At 48.7% G+C, this 19726-nt stretch overlaps 2 protein-coding genes across 2 annotated transcripts; both read right to left on the minus strand.

Annotated features, from left to right (window-relative positions):
• Positions 1 to 331: 331 nt before the first annotated feature.
• On the minus strand, positions 332 to 10579 carry LOC117894858 (kinesin-related protein 12). Its single transcript, XM_034802115.1, has 3 exons — positions 10189 to 10579; positions 9146 to 10123; positions 332 to 409 (listed from the first exon to the last, which is right to left on the minus strand). Exons 1-2 carry the CDS (start codon positions 10494 to 10496, stop codon positions 9202 to 9204), a joined length of 1230 nt encoding a protein of 409 aa, XP_034658006.1. The 5' UTR covers positions 10497 to 10579; the 3' UTR covers positions 332 to 409; positions 9146 to 9201.
• A 6460-nt stretch (positions 10580 to 17039) lies between these two features.
• On the minus strand, positions 17040 to 18069 carry LOC117893799. The gene is made up of 2 exons (XM_034800544.1): positions 17956 to 18069; positions 17040 to 17896 (listed from the first exon to the last, which is right to left on the minus strand). The coding sequence occupies exons 1-2, from the start codon at positions 17956 to 17958 to the stop codon at positions 17231 to 17233; spliced, it is 669 nt and encodes a 222-aa protein (XP_034656435.1). The 5' UTR covers positions 17959 to 18069; the 3' UTR covers positions 17040 to 17230.
• Positions 18070 to 19726: the final 1657 nt, after the last annotated feature.

Raw genomic sequence — 19726 nt, forward strand, 5'->3', positions numbered from 1 at the left:
TGCATAAAGCTGAGGCAACCGTTGAGCGGGTGGCCTGCTCTCGTGGCACTGCTGGAACTTTATCAACGATTGTGGCAGGCAGCAACTTTTTTCCACGAGTCACTTAAAGCGATAAAGTGGATGCGGAAGTTGTGGCAGCAATGTGTGTGGGGTTTATTATGTACTACAAACAATTCTTCAATTATTTCAATGAAAAAAAAGTATTTATTTTTTAAATTTGGGCAACTTTTGTGCCTTTGTCTTTGAGCTTAAAATTCACTTGTTATATTTTAGTGCATTTTTTGTTTCATACAGTTTTATGGCACATAATACAGACTTTGATGCATGCATAAAATAATAAAATAATTATTATTATTACTATTATTATTTATATTTAATTACGCTAGAAAGTTAGCCTTTGGGCTGGGAGCTGCAACGAGAAAAGGAGAAGAGTGGAAATTAGTAATTTGGGCAAAAACATTTATCGATCAAATTCAAGTGAGTTATTCAATTTTATAGCCCCCTCCCCCCAGCACCCCGCACCACTTTTGCAGCCTGCCAATTAACAATTCCCATCACAGGCAATAAATCAATTTTAACGACCATTTCGCCTAATTAAAAAGCCTCACAAAATATTAGTCGTAAAAAAGAAAAACTTTATGACACTCGGTCGGTCGTACAGTTGTGTGCCTGTGCCTCTGCCTGTGCCGCACCCAAGTGCCACAAAATGTAGCAGGCAATTAGGCGCCACACAAAAACACCAAGAACACCGAGCAGGGGGGCAGTCCAGGAGGAGTCACAGGAGAGAGAGAGGAGCCGGGAAGTGGAGTAAATGACACAGAATGAAAAGCAAATATTATTACGGGGCACAGATGAGTGTCCGTCGTCGTTTGGGGGCACAAAAAATACTCTCATGTGTGTGTGTGTGGCGGGTAGGAGAAGTGGGGATGAAAATTGTACTGCATTGACAGTTTTCGAACACTTGGCCAAATAACTGGTGGCTGGGAGGCTGGGAGGCTGACACCTGCCACGACCTCATGGCACCCCTTGGCAATTTCCCTATGCACACTGGAGCTGCTGCTGCTGCTGCTGCGTATTGGTGAGAAGCGAATGGGTTAGAAGGATGGACAGAGCACAGAGCAGAGCAGACCTAACCGCTTGCTTGACACGTTGTTAACTTTGAGGGCAACAACAATGGAGGAGAAGGAAAAAATTCTTGGGGGCCACAAACAGACAGGGAGAGGAGGACACAGAGACACCAAGGCAGAAGCTGCTGCTGCTGCTCCTTGACATGTGTGTGTGTGTGTGTGTGGCCTCGACAAAAAGAGAACCGCAGAAGGAGAGGCGGCAGGCAGGCAGCAGGCAGGATGGAGCTACCAGAGGACGCTGTGGATTTTACGCACTGCTAAATAAGCAATTTGCAAAATGTCCAAACCAATAACATAACAAATGACACAGTGGCTGCCCCAAGTTTGCGGTCTCTGCTGCCACTCGAGGCGAGGCGAGTCGAGTCGAGTTGAGGCTCTTGTCTGCCAGGAGGATGAGTTCCAACTGCAGCTAATGAAAATTAAGGCTAAGGCTAAGGCTGCGGAAGTGGCTGTGGCTGCCTGCGGCCTGTGTGCCATGTGTCCGTGCCTGTGCCTCGCTGTGAAGTGTGAAAGTTTTTCCAGCTAAAGAAACATTTCCGCAACGAGCTGCTATCAAAGTGAATGTTGGATTATGCAAATGAAGGCCTGCCAATACCTGAGGACCACAAAAGAGAGTTATTAGCAGCCAAAAAAGGAAAGGGGACCCAACTTCTAGTCAGCATCTTCATCATCTTTAGCCTCTGCCTTGGCTGCAAAACTTTTCTAGCTGTTGTTCAAGCTCTTAACTGCCAGCTGAAGCACCCTTTGGAGGGCTCTTACCCTGCCACAGGGGCCAACCTTCTTGTCTGTTGGAAAACAATGGCAAAGCCCGAACCTGAAACTGCTGCGCTACGCTTGATGCGTTGGGAAAATCTCATTAATTGGCACCGGGCACCGCAAAGCGCAAGGAAAATAACATGTCGGCAGGATAATGGACAAACCCTCTCTCTCTCCCTCTCTCTGGCCTAAAAGCGCACTTTAAATATTAAAGGGCAGCCCCAACTGGATGCTCCTCCTGGCACTGGGACAACGTCAACACAACCGCAAAACATCAAACCGGGAGTGGGGCGTGTGCAAGCAGTGCGGGTAGGCAGCGGAGCTGTGCAAGCAGTGCGGAGTGTGGGCAGGCAGCAGCAGGGCTGTCCAAGCAGTGTGCGTGGGCAACGGGACTGTCCAAGCAGTGCGGGGTGCGGGCAGGCAGCAGGACACTGCTTGGAGAGTGCGGCGCGGGGTGTCTGCAGTTGGGATTCCTCCGAGGCTGGACCCAGACTACAGGTCTGTGGCGAAGGCTAAACGCAAAAGCGTATAATTTACAGCACACCTTGTGGGGGTGGGCAGATAGGCTGTAGGAGAATGGGTGGGAAGGAGACTCTGGCTGTTGCTTGTGACAGGCCAGGCGGGTGGGCGTGGCCAACACTTGCCGGAGCACAATGATTACCATGGCGATGATGAGCATGATGATGATAAGGACAACCAGGCAGAGGGGCGACCATCGTCTGTTTATGAATATGCCGCTGACGAGCAGAGAGCAACGGGAGGGGGTCTGCCCCCCTCCCCCCTACGCATAATTGGCGTAGGGACATCTTGGTGGGCGGCCCCCCATGTGTAGAGTAATGTGTGACGGGCTGACGGGCACTGGCTGCCCCAGACGTGCCGGAAATCAACTTAACACAAACCGCAAAAGCGCAATCTCCTTTTTCGGGGGTAGGGTTTGCTCTTTCTTACGCCTGGGGAACGGACTCTTGTCTGGCTGTGTGTGTTGATATTTCGGTATAATTGGTGTGTCCATGTTTAGGGGTAAAAGTCCCCCTCGCCCATGCCACTTCCTAGCTGAGGCTGCCCTGGCGTCCCCGATTGCACATTAAGTTGCCGCTTTGCCTCGCACAAATTGACTTAATGACGCTTTGGCGTAAGTGCAGTGCTGCAGCTGGCTCTGTCCGCTGTTGTGTGTTGCCTCGTTTTGGTTTTACGCATTCGCATTTCAAAGCAGGAGCATGCGGAATGGAGACTGCAGTCTGCCCCGACTCCTGCCTCGTAGGTCAAGTCGCTTGTGGTTGTCCCTGTGGTCTCGTAATGATGTGGTAATGTCTCCCGCTGACCTTTTTTGCATGTTGCATTCACTCGGGTTTGGCCGTGGCTGTGGCTGTGGCTGCTCCTTTGCTCCGTTTGTCGCTCGCTTATCCCCAGTTTGGCGCCTTGGAATATAATAAATTACTCATGCCACACTAGCCCTGCAGACGTGTCAATATGCAAAGTGAATGCGACACCCCCAAGAGTGCCCGATGACTCATGGCCAGCACAGGGGTCAGCACATTCCCTACGACAGTTTGCTGCTGCCAAAACTCAGTTAATGCACAACTCAAAAGCGACTTTGCTGGGCAGCTTAATCCGGCTCCTAAGCTCCCACCCGCTTACCCAAATCAATTGTCAAATCCGAAACACATTATCGAAATTAAATGCCAAGGAGCCCGGATTTTGCGCTCCAAGTGTTTGATTTACGGAAACAAAAAACCAACAGAATATCCTCAAGCTCAAGTTAAACAAAAAGCCAAAGGGATTGCGGGGGGGTGGGGCAGGGAAAACAATTGGGAAATTGTAAAATATTAAAAACATTCGGAGAACATGAAGGAGAAGCGGCCATCGCCCCTCGTGCTGTAATACACTGCCCAAAAAAGGTGCTAGAAATGTTTGGAGAACATCAGCAGAAGCCTTAAAGTATTGTTAAGCGATTGGTGGGTCTTATGCGCACTATTTATACCCCTAGTTTTGGTACTTATAGCACTCAAATCAATAGAGTTTCCTCCATTTATTGTCTGTTAGGGTATCTGGCAAGCAGAAGCCTTTTCTTTTGCTCTATTTTCGAGCCCATTTTTGTTAGCTATTAATCAAAGCAAATAGCTATGGAGAAAATAAATATTTAATTACCACTCAGCCACAGCAGCAGCAAGGAGAAGGGCTCTAGCTGAAATTTGCATTGCCTATCGCAGGGCGGATAACCTGAGACTAGAGCTGGGACTGGCACTGGCACTGGCACTGTGGCTCTATGGGGGCTGGGGTAGGCTTTGTTTTCTTTGCATTTCATTAGGGAAATGCATAAACAGCCGAGCGCCTGCATCCCACTCCAATCCACTCCGCTCTGCTGCTCCACCCACTTGAGTTGCCTTTGCACAGGCTGTGCTCTGGCTTTCTCAAGAACTGTTGCATACCTGTAGGCGCAGCAGCGTATGCTGTCATCATGTTTCCTGGTGATTTGTGGGCCACATTCTGTGCAGCAAGCTGTACCCGTGAGAGTCTGCAGCCTGCCCGCCTGCCTGCAGCATTCTGATTGAGTCGGGGAGACAAATCGCTGTGGCAGCTAATGTAATTAGTCTGTTTTTGTCTCTGTCTCCGCCGCTCACTCTCTCTCTTGCCCTCTCTTACGCTTTTCAGTGGTAATTAATTGTGTAGCCCTGAACAAACAAACTGCCAAGACGCAGCGACAGTTGGCTGGAGGCAAATGCATCCAGCAATTGATATTTTGATTTTTTGGCCCCAAAAACCAAACCGAAACTCTCGTTCAGTCTGTAATTTACTTATAAATGCCACAGCCACATCGCCTTTGCCTGGCTCGGCATTTACGGCAATCAATTTTTGTGGCCAGCCAAAAATATAAACGAGTGGAGTGGACTGGAGTCGAGTGGCATCGAGGGGAGTCGAGTGGAGCGGCCATCGAGTGGCCATCCTTGACTCAAAAATATATACCCAAAAAGCATTTTGGCCTGCAAATGTTTAGAAAACAATAAGCAACGGGGCTTAGGCTCTTAATTGGCAGAAACGGAATTTATTTTCAACATCATCTTGGCTAATTGTTGGCCCCCTGCCCCGGCCGCTGTCTGTCTGCTGCTGCAACTTAATTACGCAGCCTTCGGGATTTTCATTAGCTTATGAGACGCAATTTATTTGCAGTGAAAACTTTAGCCTGCCCGCCCCACCCCACCCCGCCCCGCCGCCTGATTGTCAAAGCGATGTCGAAGCGCGCCAAAGTTCAAAGTTCGCTCCGGCACACTAAGGATGATAATTTTTGTCGCATGGCAAAAACTTAAACAACTGTCGCAACTTTTCATGCAATCAAAATTATTAATTTAGCAACAAAAAAAGCATAGAAAAGCCTGCACAAATCCAAAAGGTAAATCTGGCACATAAATTCCTGGCAATTATTTTGTTCGAGCTTACATCCTTCGAGCAGTCTGTGTGCAGGGGCGGCAGCTGGTGTAAGTTTCCTTTTTTGTTGCTTGTGATTTTTGTGATTGCCTGATTGATATGCAGCATAGTCGATGGGGCAGTGCAGGGTCCGTGCAGCACGGACAATAAGTATCTGGCGCAGCTAACCATACCTGGGGGCCTCATCATCGTGGGCTTTTGGCTGCCATGATTGCAGTCAGTGCACGTCGGGCGACGGCGGCGCGTCATCAGTTCCTTTGACATGTCCTGCGGCCATTAATACGAAGGAGATGCGAGGTGGCATTCAAGACGAGTTCAGGTCGGATCCTCGTCCTCGTCGTCGTCGTCGTCGTGTGTGTCGTCTGCGCGCTTCCGTTTTGCCTTCCGCCCCCACAGCTACCTCTGAAATTAAGTCCCCCACGTGGCAGGGGGATTGGCAAATTTCCAATCGCAGACGGAAGCATTTCCCCAGTCATCAGGCAGCGGCAGCGGCAGCGGAAGCTACGAACGAGGCGAGGCGCCTTCTGCGCTGTGGTGGAGCTCATTAAAAATGCAGCAACTGCCAGGAGACACAGAGGCGCAGGACCTGGACTCAGTCTCTCCGCCTCATCAATGTCTCTCTGCTTATTGCATAAAATGCCATATTAATGGCTGTCAATATTGATACTACTCATGGTTATAGTTCAGGCCTAGCCACAGCCCACAGCTCACCCGTGCTCTGGACAAGAAGTTTCCTTGGGTTAACATTATTATACAGGAGGCAGGCAGCAGGCAGGCAGGCAGGCAGGCAGCTTGCACCCAAGGGTATATCGATGCACAAGGCAGGACCATAAATTATGCACACATATTCCACATGCAACGCGTCCTTCAACTAGCCATTTGTGGGGTATCCTGGCATTCGATCAGCATTAAACACATCCTGCTGCTGCAGCCACATGTTAGACTTGCTTTAGATTCGATTCATTGGATGCGTCTCTGCCACAGCCTCCCCCCATGCTGCTGCTGCCCGGGTTTTTGTTGCCCCTTTCAGTATTGGGTGTGGCTCCACGCACACTCCATTCAAAGTTATAATTATGTTGATTGGCATATGCATTTCATTAGATGATGGACCTCAATGGCATCCACTCAATCACAAACAGAAATCGCTCAGAGGGAGAGACTGGGAGACAAAAGCCAAATGATAAATTCATCATGCGAGGCCCATGGAAAATCTTGTGCGCTGAGTTTTGTATCAGTTGCAAACATAATTTGTCAATGGCACTTGGATTTTGCCGAGTTTAATGAATTAGTTCTGCCACACTTAATTGGTGCGGCAGGAGCAAACGAAGCCTTTAAGCTGCATGCAAAGTCAAGGGCCACTTGCAGACTCGTGCCAAAATGTTAGTACAAAACGTAACCCCAAGGTGAATTTGCTTAGCTGCGGTTGCAACCCAAGTTGACGTCTTCACCACAGTGGCGATCTCTATCCCTTTCTAGCGCTTGTCTCTCTGCGCGTGGTGAATACGTTATTGGTTCGTCACCTTGTTAGTAAATTCACCCTGACAGCCGACTGCCAAGTCAATAGAAAAACGGCGAAAAACAAAGTATATTCCCCGCCAAAATAAAATCAACAGCAGCTTTTCCAAATATTTTTCGGCGAGAGAAAGATGGCGGCGTATTAATCAAACAAATGCATTTTGATTATACAAACAGCGCGAAAGTTTTTCGGGGGCACACACACAAGGCCCCACCCCCCACTCTGCCCAAAAAAAACTGATTTACGAAAGTTACGATCCTAAGCCCCGTCCGTGCTGGCTGGGAGCTGGCTGTGCAAAATCCATTAAACTTTTACGACTATTGTAAACATTAACTTGCATATGCATTTTATGTGCAAAAAGGGTGGCCGCTAGGAGTGGGTGCGGCGGGGTGTGGGGAGGACTGTGCAATACTTTTTAGCGCCGCCATTTAAAACTTGCCCCATCGAGAATGTGGCATGGAGGCGGAGTGCGTACATCAGACATTGTAGCCAACTGAGATTTGATTTTTTCTTCTCTTTCCTTTTTTTTGTTTGAGCGGAAATGCAAACGGGCGGAAGTGTGTGTGGAAAGTGTTTGGGAAATCTGGCACTCAGACAGCAGCCAAAGTTCAAGAGTGTGTGGCAGCAGCATCCCAGACAAGGAAATGTTCAGTTTATTTACTGTGAATTTCGAATGGTGGAAAGATGGGAGCTGCCGCCACACAATGTACCCCACTGGATATGTCATATTTATCTCTGCAATTTATCGATCCTATCAAATGCACACTTCCCAATGATGGTAAATGGCTGCCGCTGCCGCTGCCGCTGCTGCTGCTGCCCCCGTTTAATGCTCATTTTGCGGATCAAAAGTATCTTTTGTTGCCCACATCGCGTGTCATCAGCTGCAACCATAAAACGATAATTTATGGCAAATTTATAATGTTGTAAGTGCCAACAAACTTGCTGTAACTATCCATAAAAGGTCGGGGACATGCCACCCACTGTGCTGGCTATGCCCGCTCCCCGCTGCCACTTGCCACACTCAAATCCGAGGCTGCTGCTCGTAAAGCAACTTGGCCCAGACCATAGATAAGAGTGGAGCTAGCGGGCTGTTGGCCTGTCGGTTGCATTGAATGGGTATGGAGGGAAAGGGCAGCCGCAATGGCATCTAAAGGGCACAGACACCAAAGGCGTCGCTGCATAAATATTACAAAATCGTAAATACAGACGCTCCTGCAGTTGCTGGTTACAGATACAGGATGCAGATACAAATGCAGGGCCAGAACTGGCTTGGCCCTGTGGTGAGGCACACATCGATGCCTGGAGGCTGCACCACACATGTCTCCGTCTCCGACTCCATCTGTGACACAGTTCTCGCAGCTAAGACCCAAGAGGCGAGGCGTACATTTGGGGCAGTCTAAGTGGAAGTTCTGGCACTACTCTTAGCGGGCAGAACTCTTCTTTTCGTTACAATTTGTAGTCCCACTTAATCCAAAGCAAAATTAATTTCTTCTACAACAAATCAGCTGCTCAAAGGGATGGCAATTTGGCATAACTGAAAGCTGCAAAATCCCCATCGAAGGGTGCAAAATATTCGCCTAGCACATATCCGGCAGCCTCTTGCCCCAAGTCCGAGTTTGCAGTTCCGATTTCAAAGCCAAGAGCCTGTGTATCCCCATTGTCGCTTGTTTCTTGTTGTTGCTGTTCTAATTTTTGAGCTCATTCTGTCTGTTGTAGCACTGCCTTGGAGGGCCCAGTTCTGTCAGCTAGCTCCTCCATGGAAGGAGGGCCCAGTCGGTGTTAGGGCTCGAGCTCTGGGCTGCTGTCATGTGGCAGAGTTCTAGGCATTTTATTTATGCGTGAAATGCTCTCAAATCTCCAAACTTGCCACGCTCCGTCCGGCTGTGTGTGGGTCTCTGTCTGTGCGTTTGTCTGGGGTCCACTTCAACGTCCGGAAATTAAAACTTTTTTATGGCTCTCTGGCATTTTGTGTGTAAATAAAACTTGAAATTTAAATATGTGTGTGTGCTGTGGTGTGCGTGTGTGCATGTGGTGTGTGCCGTTTGTTGTTGCTAAATAAATTGGTCAGTGCAATAAATTTTCGCAGGGCAAGAGCCAACGCCAACTCGTTGAAGAATTTTCCGTAGCCCCCAAAGCTCAACATTTTTGCAAACGATTTGCAACAAATTCTTGGAGCAAATTCCCACAACAAATCCTGCAGGATCATCAACCCAGAAGTAGCCCAGAGGCTGGCACATAATTCACAGAAATTGCAGCATGGGATTTGGCAACCCCTCGCTGGATCCTTACTAATTAAGCCTTAAAAAATATTCGAATTACTCACCACTCCTTTGTCGATTCAATCATATTTTTGGGCATTCCTTAACGCGCTGCTGCCACTCACTTCTCTGCTATGAGCAGCAGGATCTTGTTCATCAGCTCATTGGCCACAGTCTCGTTCAGGGTGTTCAGTCGTGCGGCCAGAAAGTCGCCGAATTTCATGTACAGCAGCTCCCGGGGGCTGGGCACATGCCGCGACGGCGAATGCGAGCGACCGCCGCCTCCACCGCCGCCACCGCCCACGCGCGTGTAGCTGCTGGTGCCGCCGGGCGAGAAGCGGCCGTCGGGCCCCAGCATGTCCACATCCAGCACGGGCGAGTAGCGGCCCGTGTCGTCGTCATCCTCGTCGTAGTCATCCAGATCCTCGTCGAGGTCTCCGGCATCGGCATCGATCAGCTCGTTGTTGGCATTGATGATGAGGCGTGGCGGGGAGGTGGCGTAGATGGAGGCGCTCTTGGGTGCTGCCGGCGGCAGCTGCAGACGCGCCTTCAGCTGCTGCTTGGTCTGCGGGCGAATGGTGGCCAGCTTCGTGGCGCTGCCCTCTGCGTCTGCCTCCTCGGGCGACCCCGGCTCATCCTTGATGTAGATGGAGGGCGAGGAGCTGCAGGAACGTGAGCTGGACAGCACCTGGGCGGGCGAGGGAGGCGCAGCGGGCACGGGCTGCTTGGGTATTGCACTCAGCGAGGTCAGCGTCACATCTGGCTGTAGTTGCAGCGCCTGCAAGTGCTGCGCCTGTGGCAGCAAGGCGGCGGGCAGTTGGCTGAGGCTGGGCAGGAGGCTGGGTGAAGGATTTGTCTTTGGCTGTGGCTGCGCCGGCGGCTGATTGTTGGGATTGTTGGGATCGCTGGGTGCAAAATATTGATACTCATCCATGGCCACGCTGCTGCTGTTGTTGTTATTGTTGTTGTTGCTGTTGGAGCTGTTGTTGTTGTTGGTTCTGGGTGCTGGTTCCGTGGGACCCGGCTTAACGCGTTCCCGCGATCTGCAAGGGAGGAAGAACTTTAGTTACAGCCTCGAAATTGTTCCCAAATTTAGTTTTTAGCTTACTTCCTCTCACGTATCACCTCCTTGAGAAATGCCATGGCATCGTAGTACTCCCACTTGGACTTGAAGCGCGTTGTGCCCAGCATCTTCTCGTGGTTCAACTCCCTGCGAAAGATCTCCCGCAGTGAGGTGAAGGTGCGCTGCACCCGCTCCCCTGTGACATTGAACATGCGCCCCAGCTCGTTCCACTTGATGGCCTTCTTCTTGTCCGAACGCTTGTAGTGGGGCAGGCGACAGTCCCAGAGGATGGGATTGAGGCGCACTAGCTCGATGAGTCGGCGCTTTTCGATGTTGTGACGCGAGAAGGCCATTTCTCGCTCTTTGGTTGGACTTTCCGGGCGCTCTCTTAATCTGCACTCCCGTTGCGCGTTCTCTCTCGTTCGATGACGCTCTCTTAGGCGCTGCTGTTAACGTTCACTTTTGTGTTGCTACCACTACCAAAATGATATTTGCGCATGTCCGCCTTTTGGTCCACTTGTCGGTGAGAGTTTTGTGTGTGTTTGTGTGTCCGTGTGTGTGTGTTGGCCCACTGAGGTGGGATGCTGGCTGCTGGCTGCTGCAAGGAGTAGGGAAGTGAAGTAAAGTGAGAAAATCGTTAATATTAGTTTATGCCCTGATGGTCCGTTGGCCGTTGCATACTTTTCGGCGCTCGTCTTGCCACACAAATAAGGGGTAAGGGTCGCCACACCGAGTGGGTCCTTGAGGCTGGTTAGGGAGGGAGTTCAATGAACCTTTCGGTCCGACTCCGAGTCCGAGACCTTGGCGTGGGTCTTGTATTTGTTTTACAAATAAATTCAATTGACTTTGAGCGGGGTTTGAGCGGGAATGATTGAGATAATAAACAGTAGAGGAAAACAATGTAAATATTAAATTGATTATGGAATCCGCAAGAAGGAATGAAGTTTGAGAAAATCAAATGAAAATGAAAGAACAAAAGCTGCCAGCATGTGGCTCTAATTCAGGTGTACTTTGCCGCACCACCTGAGGCGCTGTTGCTGGTTGCTGGTTGCCACCCCACCAACAACCCGAACCGCACAAATATATATTTATTCCAGTTGTAAACAAAATGGGAAAGTGCTCTTTGCAATGAAATCAAAAACCCACCGCCAATCGTCTAAACATAAACAATTGTGCGTTGTTTCTGCGAAATGCGAAATGATTATTTATTTATTTATTTGGTTTATCTTGAGAGAACTTTCTGCTGACGATTGCGAGGGGTTGGAAATGGAGTGAAACTTTCCGAAACTTTTCTATCTACTGCCAAGAGAAGATCTCTGCTAAACAATGGAGTGGCAGATCGTTTGACTAAAGCAAAAAGCCAGCAAAGGAATGTTCTGGCATGTGGGACACAAAAGATCTGCGCTTTGCAGGCAGTCTTTGCTTTTTTTTGCCAATTTCTTTGTGAACTTATTTTGAACGTTGCTGCAACGAGTCTTTGTACACTTGTTCGCGGACTTACCGCACACTTGCGTCTAAAAATAAATATAAAAATGGTTTTTGCCACGCACTTGCCGCTGATACCAAAACAAATGAAACGCAAGAAAATTCAACGAGCCGCCGAACGCATTTGCTGATTATTTGCAACTTGAGGGGAGGTGGGGGGTGGCGGGACTCGGCACCACATTCAATTAGCTTTTAATATTTTGTTGTTGGAATATAAATGCTTGCCTGATTTCGGTTTGTTTTCGACTTGCGGCTGATGAGATGGTTCACTGTTTTTGTTTATGCCGTTGATTCTGTCGCTGTCGTGGCGCTGGCGCGTTCCTTTATTAACAATATGAGCAGCAAACGTTGTGGAATTTATTTCAATTTATTTCAATTAACAACGTTGTTGCGGCTGCCGCTCTCGCTGCTCGAAGTGGATGTGTGTGTGCGTCAGTCCGCAGTCCGCAGTCGTCGTCGGTCGTCGCTGTTGCTGCCACTTATTGGGGGATGATGGATGCTGGCTGTTTGTTTGTTACTGCTCGAAGGCCTTGCAACAACTATTTGCTGCCACCACACAACGCACACAGAAATCTCCAAACGAGGTTCGGCAACACGGGCAAAATTTACCGCACACACAAACACACACACACACGTGAGGCATACACATACGTGTATGTATTATTGTGTCTATGTACCTTGCGTGTGTATGTATGCCTGCGAGTGCTTGCCAATGTGTGTGTATATTACTTAAGCGGCAGCGAGAGAGGCGCCCGCCGCAGCAACAAGCTCATTTCCACAATTTAAAACACGATAATTTGATTTTGGGGGAAACTGTAGCTTAGTTTTTACACCACTTGGTAGTTGCCACTGCTGCTGCTGCTGCTGGTAGCTGCCACTTTCTGCTGCGTGTTGGCAACTCTCCTTTACGGCGTGGTGTGTGCTGCTTCTGCTGCTGCTGTGCTCTTCTCTCCTCGATGCGATTTTCACAACTTGCCCACCAAAACCAACTGTAAACGAACTAAATTTTCTTGCAAATTGGCGGCGCAGCAGCCGCCAGCCAGCCACCGAGAGAGCGCACAGCAACAATTATGCTCTCTCTCTGTCACTCGCTCGCACGCTTATAGTGCACAAAGAGAGCAGCCATCCATCCCCGCTCTCTGAGGATGCTTTTGCTTTTGCTGTTGCTGCGTTGCTTTGCCTACTCTCTTCAGTGGGTTGTAAACAATCCGAACAAAAAGAGAGCGAACAAGCGGGAGCGATGGAGAGCGGGAACTTTGGTAAAACACACATTTTCGCAGTTGGTTCTCTTATCGACGACGTTTGTGGCAGCAGCAGCGGCAGCAGTGGCACGTTTATCGCCCTGCTCCTCTTGTGGTCTGTGAGTAATTCCAAAACGCTGATTAACACAAGTTGTATGTGGCCTCCTCACGATAAGCGCCGGGGGTAACATCAACAGCCAATGCACGGGACAAATGTGTTCCTGAGCGAGATTTTGGCTTTGCTTGCGAGAGATTTCGTGGATCAGCTGCTTGGCATTCTTGGATCTTATTTTGTTTGCTGCTGGAACGCGCACTGGAACTGTGTCCCGTTAGGTGAGTGTTGTTTCCTCGACTATTAAAAGCTGATCTTTTTCCTAGAACTTCCAGTACACAAACAGCTGATCGAAAGAGCGAGCTGTCAAAGCTGTGCATTGAACAGCAATACAATACCCTGTCGATACACACACACACACACAAATATTGGGTGCTAGCGTCCTCGCACTAACAACAAAGAGGCGGCAGGGGAAGTGAATTCAATTCGGCAGCTTGTACTCAAACGTTATCGAGAGCCCGAGTCGAACTAGATTACGAAATCTGAAAGGGCTTCGCACACACCCCCGCGGCAAGAGGTCCAGTAAATTAAACAAAAGAAAATCGATAGAGCCCAAAGATTGGCATAAGACGCTGGATGCCTCGAACAACATCAACAAGAAGGAGGAGGAGGAGGAGATACAAACAACGAGCAGAAGACGCGAACAAAAACAACAAGGAATTGGAATACAGTGGAAACAGGCAACGAAGCAACAGCTGAGGCGGCCCAGTACGTGGGGAGAGAGAATCAGAGAGAGCAAAGGGTTGCTTGATATGATAAATTGGTAGCTTGAAATTCTTAGACAGACAGAGACGCAACTTACTTTATCCACTCGCGAACACCCGTTAACAATGGTGGAACACAGTTCCCAGCGCAAGCGAATCTGTTCTCTCTCTCAGTCCAGTTCTCTGCTCTCTCTCTCTCTCTCTCTCTTTCTCGTTGTCTACTTTGCATTTATCATACAGATATTTTGTGCCGTTGTGGATGCTGTGCTTGTGGATGGTGGAGCGAACGAACATTTAACAATGCGAACAAATACGCGTGCAAACAGAGAAAAGCGAGACGAACAGAAATCGCACACATTCACTTGCAGAGACACACAGAGGCTCTCTCGCTCTCTCTCAGATGCGGGCAAATATTCAATTTGCCACCGACTGCTGCAATCAACTTTATTACAGTGGAAACTCAACCCAAGGGATTACCATTATCTACACAGAAAATGTGCAGCATCTGAATTATGATAAATGAAAGTATTTGAATTTAAATGTATTATGATAGGGAAAGAAGAAAGTAACAAAAGAGTCAATTTGGTAACCATGCATGTCAGTTACTCTTCTGTGAAGTCTTTAGCCTGTTCCTATATTTGTCTCAACTAATTCTCTGAGGCCCCACTGTACTTGCTGCTGCTGCCGTTGTGGCTCTTGTTTACTTATTTTTGTCGCCCGTTGCCGGTCGTCTCCCGTTTGGACATCTGAAAAATAAGCTTTAAAAACACTCTGATATTTATCAATCGCAGTTCTGTGGGCCACTCACTCACACAGAGGCCCACTACTGACACCCCTGCCTCTGCCTCTGCCCCAACCAAACGCCATTCGATTTGACTTATCAATACTCGTGCATGGATGGGGATGGACTCCCGACCAGCCAGAGACGAACACGGTCCACAATTGAAATTAAATCAATTACTGCAATGTAAATCTGTGGCAAGCAAATATTTTTGGGCTCGCTCGCTCGCTCACCCGCTCGTTCCGTGTGCGATTTTAATGGGGCAGCAACAAGATGTCACAGAAATGACAAATTGTTTCCACAGATAAAATCTGGGCATGTCGCCTTACACAAATATGAGTGTAGTAAGCTGCAATAACCGCAATTTTAACCAAATTCCTGCCCATTAAATGGAGTCTACATATGTATTTCGGAGAAAAATAAAATGCCTTCAACCAAATGCGAGAATGTTGTGGGGGAAAAATGTTAATGGTTAGGCAAACTGTTAAATATTTAGGCAAAATAATATTCTAACAGACAAAGGAAGGCATGGGCCATAAACATTTCATTGGCCACTTAAATCAATGAAACAATTTGCCAGCTAATTTCATTTATTGCCACTTGTAATTGCATTTGTAATTGGTGCGCCAAACGATGCGAAATATGTGTGTATTTGTGCCTCAGACATAAAGTTAATCAAGATGTGTATCCAATTAATAAAATCAAATTCGAAATATTCAAAGCTCATTAATGCCAAAGGAGATTCCTTACGCAGCGGGCCTCCAGCTGTATCTGAATGTCGCGAATGTCGTCTGTCTGTCGTCGCATGTGGCTTAGGCGTAGGAGGAAGTCGCTGTAGATAATATTTAAATGGTTTTTTAATGGAAACAGTTGGCCTGCCAAGAGACACACACACTTTGTAGAGGAAGAGGAACAGCGAGAAAATCTCTGACAAAGCAGATAAGCAACAGCCCAGCCCAAGCCCAAGCCCAAGCCCCCTCTGCAATCAAAGTGCGAGCTGCCAGCTGTTCCCCAGTTGTCTCATCGGCTTATGAGTCGGCATCGTCATCGGAGGTGGGTTGGTGGATGCCGGAGCGAGGGTGGGCCGCTCAAGCCGCTTTGGCCTTAAATACTTCACCTCAATTTGCTCTGCTTTGGCCCTGGGTGGAACGCTTTGCATTGCTTTGCTCTGCTCTCGAACGGAGAGAGTCGTAAGTGCCTAAGAGGCGCAATCGAAATGGCCTGGGCAACCCTGTCGCCGCCCCGACCTGGGTCAAGCAAGCTTTTTGCATTCGCCAGCCTCGTGTTTGGCCATAATTTTAAATATTTCACAAGTTTCTGGAGCTGCTCGAAAAAGTTTGCCGCTTTCTGCCTCTGCCTCTGCGTCTGACTTTTTGTATGTTTGACTTTGAGGACCTTTTCTTGCCTGCCTCTTTGGTTCTTGGCAGCTTCGGGCGAATGCCAATGCCCAATCGCTGCTAATTGGGCCAGAAAGTGAAGTAAATTTGCAGAGGCAGAGCCCGATCCCGATCCCTATTAGACCTGCCTGCTGCCCATTAAAAGTGTGTGTGTGTCTGTGCACTCTTCAAATGGCAACCAAAGATGGCCCAGCCCATGCCCCAACTGGAGCGCCTGTCAATATCAATTAGCAGTGCATGTGGCCGGGGCTTTTAGGCGAAGAATTTTCCTTTCATGGATGAGCAGCAGCTGCCACCTGGCCCAAGAGCACGCTCAACCTTTTTGGTGGCTAATTTCAATCTATTATGAAATGAATATTCATTCAACTTGAACTCGTCGATAACCTTTTCCGACCCCAGACCCGTGGCGTGCCCGGAACCATCAGCTTTCAAGAGTCAAGCGCTCAATTACGTTACTTTAAAAATATTAAAAAAAAAATGTTTTATTTACTCTTTTGCCGCTGGTCTTGGTCCAAGGAGCAGCTCCAAACCAAGGACCGCTACAATATTGTAATTTGGCTGGCAGTCCGCAAAAGGGAACGCAAAGGAAAACAAAGAAATCAGAGGGAAAAATCAACTTTGTGCAAATAAATGCAAAATAATATTACGAAAAGTTGACCGTAAAAAGATGCCGGAGCAGTCGAGCAGCAGGAGGAGCAGTCCGTGGAACAGAGCGGGGTGGGTCGGAGCGGAGCGGGTAGTCGTTGCACTTTGAGTGGTTTGTTGGAGCCATCGCTCCTGCTGCTGCTCCTGCTGCTGCTCCTGCTGGCTGGTGCGCCTAAAAGCGCACACTTCATTTCTAAATAGAATTTTTGTGCCCCGCTTTTTGGCGCAGGCCAAAAGTTTTCTCTTCTTTCTTTTTCATTTTTTGTGTGCCTTTCCGCCTGCTTTTGGCCATTACTTGGCCATTGATTTCAATTCCATTTCGGCCATTGGCTTGACTTGGCGCTGCCTTCGCCGCTTGGCTCTCCTCTCCGCTGTTCCTCCTTTCTGCTCGTTTTTTGCCCTGTGTGGATATTATTTAATGTGCAATTTAGAGAATATGTTAATTTCACTGAGGTTCTCCGCCGCTTGGCCAGCAGCCACATGATGGAGAGGAGCTGCCCCAGCAGACAAAATATTCAACTCGATTTCAACTGATTTTTCGTGAATAAATTTTATTATTCCATATGCTGTGAGGGGGGGAACAACTGAAAGTCTAGTATTGGGAGAAGAAATAAAGGGCGATTGCTGTCGAGTCAGCTGGGTGGAGCCCAGCTCTACTCTATGTACTTTCCAGGATCAATTTGGTTCAATATTCCTCAGTTCGTGTCCAGTCCAGAGAGCGCTTAGTGGCGGCGGTAACGGATGCGACGCACGGTCTTGTAGCGGTAACCATCCTTGGCCAGCTCGGTGCCCTCCTCAGCGGCAGCCTTGGGCTCAGCCTCAACCTCTGCGGGGGGCAGATACTCGCCATTTGGGGCACTCTCGGCGGAGGCCTCCTCGGCAGCGACGGCCGTCTCACGGCGATGACGACGGAGCTTGAGGCGACGCACGGTCTTGTAGCGGTAGCCATCATCGCCCAGGACAGTCTTCAGCTCGGGGGCAAGCGACACCTCAACCGGGGGCAGGTACTCGCTGCTGGGCTCGGCGATCTCGGAGACATCACGACGGTGACGGGCACGGAACTTGAGCTTGCGGACGGTCTTGTAGCGGTAGCCATCGTCGGCCACTTTGGTGTCCCCGATGGCAGCAGCGTCAACTGGCGGCAGGTACTCCTGGCTGGGTGCATTGTCCACGGGGGGCAGATACTCCTGGTTGGGCACCTCGCGGCGGTGGCGCAGCTTCAGGCGTCGCACGGTCTTGTAGCGGTAGCCATCCTCGGAGAGCTGAGCGGCCTCGGCATCGCCAACAGGCGGCAGATACTCCGCCGAAGGCTCCAGACCCGCTGGCTCAGCCGACTGGGCAGCAGCGAAGGCCACCAGGCACAGGGACAGGGCACCAATGAAGAGTTTCTGTGGTGGGGAAATGGCATAAATATGCTCCTTGCTGCCAGTTGCGGCTTCACACTCACCATTCTGTGGCTACAGTTCTTGTGGGAGATTGGCAAACTATGATGCGAACTGACTGAAGATGTTGCTGTGTCGAAGGTATTGAACCCAATGATGTCTTGTTCCCCATTCGCATTGAGTATTTATAGCGGAATCTGCAAGTGATATTTGAATCAGGTTTCATTACCCACAGAAACAACCAACGAATGTAATTTAGAGCCAACAGTCAAAGCCAACAGCGGACTCTATTAACCACTTGGCAAGCAGTTTTTGGTTCGTGTTCCCGCGACTCGTTTTCGTTTTTCGGCCACGCACTTGAGCACAAATTATTTTTGGATCTGGTTTTCAAACTCAAGTAGCTCTTCACGCGGTCTTGGATGTACATCATTTGTGATTGTTTGATGATGGTAATGTGGCTGGAAGCTAACTTTTCGAGGAAAAGCCAAGCCAAAGTGCAGCTGCTACTGTTTGAGGGTGGATTCCTGCAGTTTTTTACAACTAAAATCTTCACCCATCAGAATACTTTCCAAAATTCTAGCTGTCAGCATGTACCCCTCCATTTCTAGCCACTTGACGGCTGCTCTGGCTCAAGCATCTTGCCAAAAACTCTTGAGTTGTTCTGCGACCTTGAACACTGCTACACTTTCGGCCAACAATTTGTTTCCTGCTCAGCACGAGTGCCACTTGAGGCCCTGTTTTGTCTATTGATCGATAGCTTGCGAGCAGAATGGAAACGTTTTGTCAATCTGCTGTTTGTTCTGATGATAATTAGAATGACAAGCGTTTAATGTGGCAGTCCTTAAAGAATATTTAAATATATTTCGAAATGAGTACCCTTAAAGGGGGAATACGAGAGCTCTTGGATGTATTTTTGGCACATTTTTCATGCTATTTTTAAAGCATGGCGGCATGCCCTGAAAGTGCTTTGGAAGTGCTTTCATTTGTTTCTAATAATTTGCCATTAATTGCGAAGAAAAACTGCGAAAATGTCAAGAAATGTTAGCCTAGAATTGTGAGCCTTTAGTGCTGCATTCTGTCTCTCTTCATAGGCACATTTGACATGCCTCTAGGTATGTTTTATATTTATAATCCAACCGAAATCTCCTTGCAGCTGCAGCACCCACCCACCATCACTCTCTCTCTCTCTCTCCCTGTTGTGCCTGGCTAAGTGGTGCCATAAAATTTCGATTGGCACTCGACAAACACAGACAACAGGCAAATAGCAAATGATGACAGCGACAATCGGCAGCACAGTAATAACAACATGAGTAATATGCAACTCGGCCAAAAATTATGCATTAAACAGACTTCAGCCATTTAATTGCCACAGTTCCAGTGCCTGTCCCTGTCTCTGTCTCTGTCCCTGTCTCTGTTGCAGCTCCCTCCTGTTGTTGCCCCTCTCCTTTTGCAATCATTTGATTGCTGGATAAAGTACAATTGTTTGCGCTCGGCATAAGGACAATGCCCGGCGGCGGAGGCAGCGGCGGTGCTCGGCAATCGGCCAGGACACCTTCGTGGAGTGGCGTATATGTTGTGCATTAAAACGAAATTAAATGGATGCCACACCGATGTTGCTGTGGCAATTGTTGCTGCTGCTGTTGCTGCTGCTGTTGATACTGTCATTGTTGCAACAAGCGTTGCTGCTGCTGCATATTTTATAAGCGGCAAGCATATGCAAAAGGGAGGGGTTGCTGTTTGCACTTCCCCTTTACTGTTTTTCGGTTTTTTAGCCAATTTAAACGGACTTTTTGGTACGGTCTGGCCGGCCGGCCTACAGGTCGCTGGCGTAAAATC

Source organism: Drosophila subobscura, chromosome J, assembly GCF_008121235.1.
Source record: "Drosophila subobscura isolate 14011-0131.10 chromosome J, UCBerk_Dsub_1.0, whole genome shotgun sequence".
In the NCBI taxonomy this organism is placed as follows: domain Eukaryota; kingdom Metazoa; phylum Arthropoda; class Insecta; order Diptera; family Drosophilidae; genus Drosophila; species Drosophila subobscura.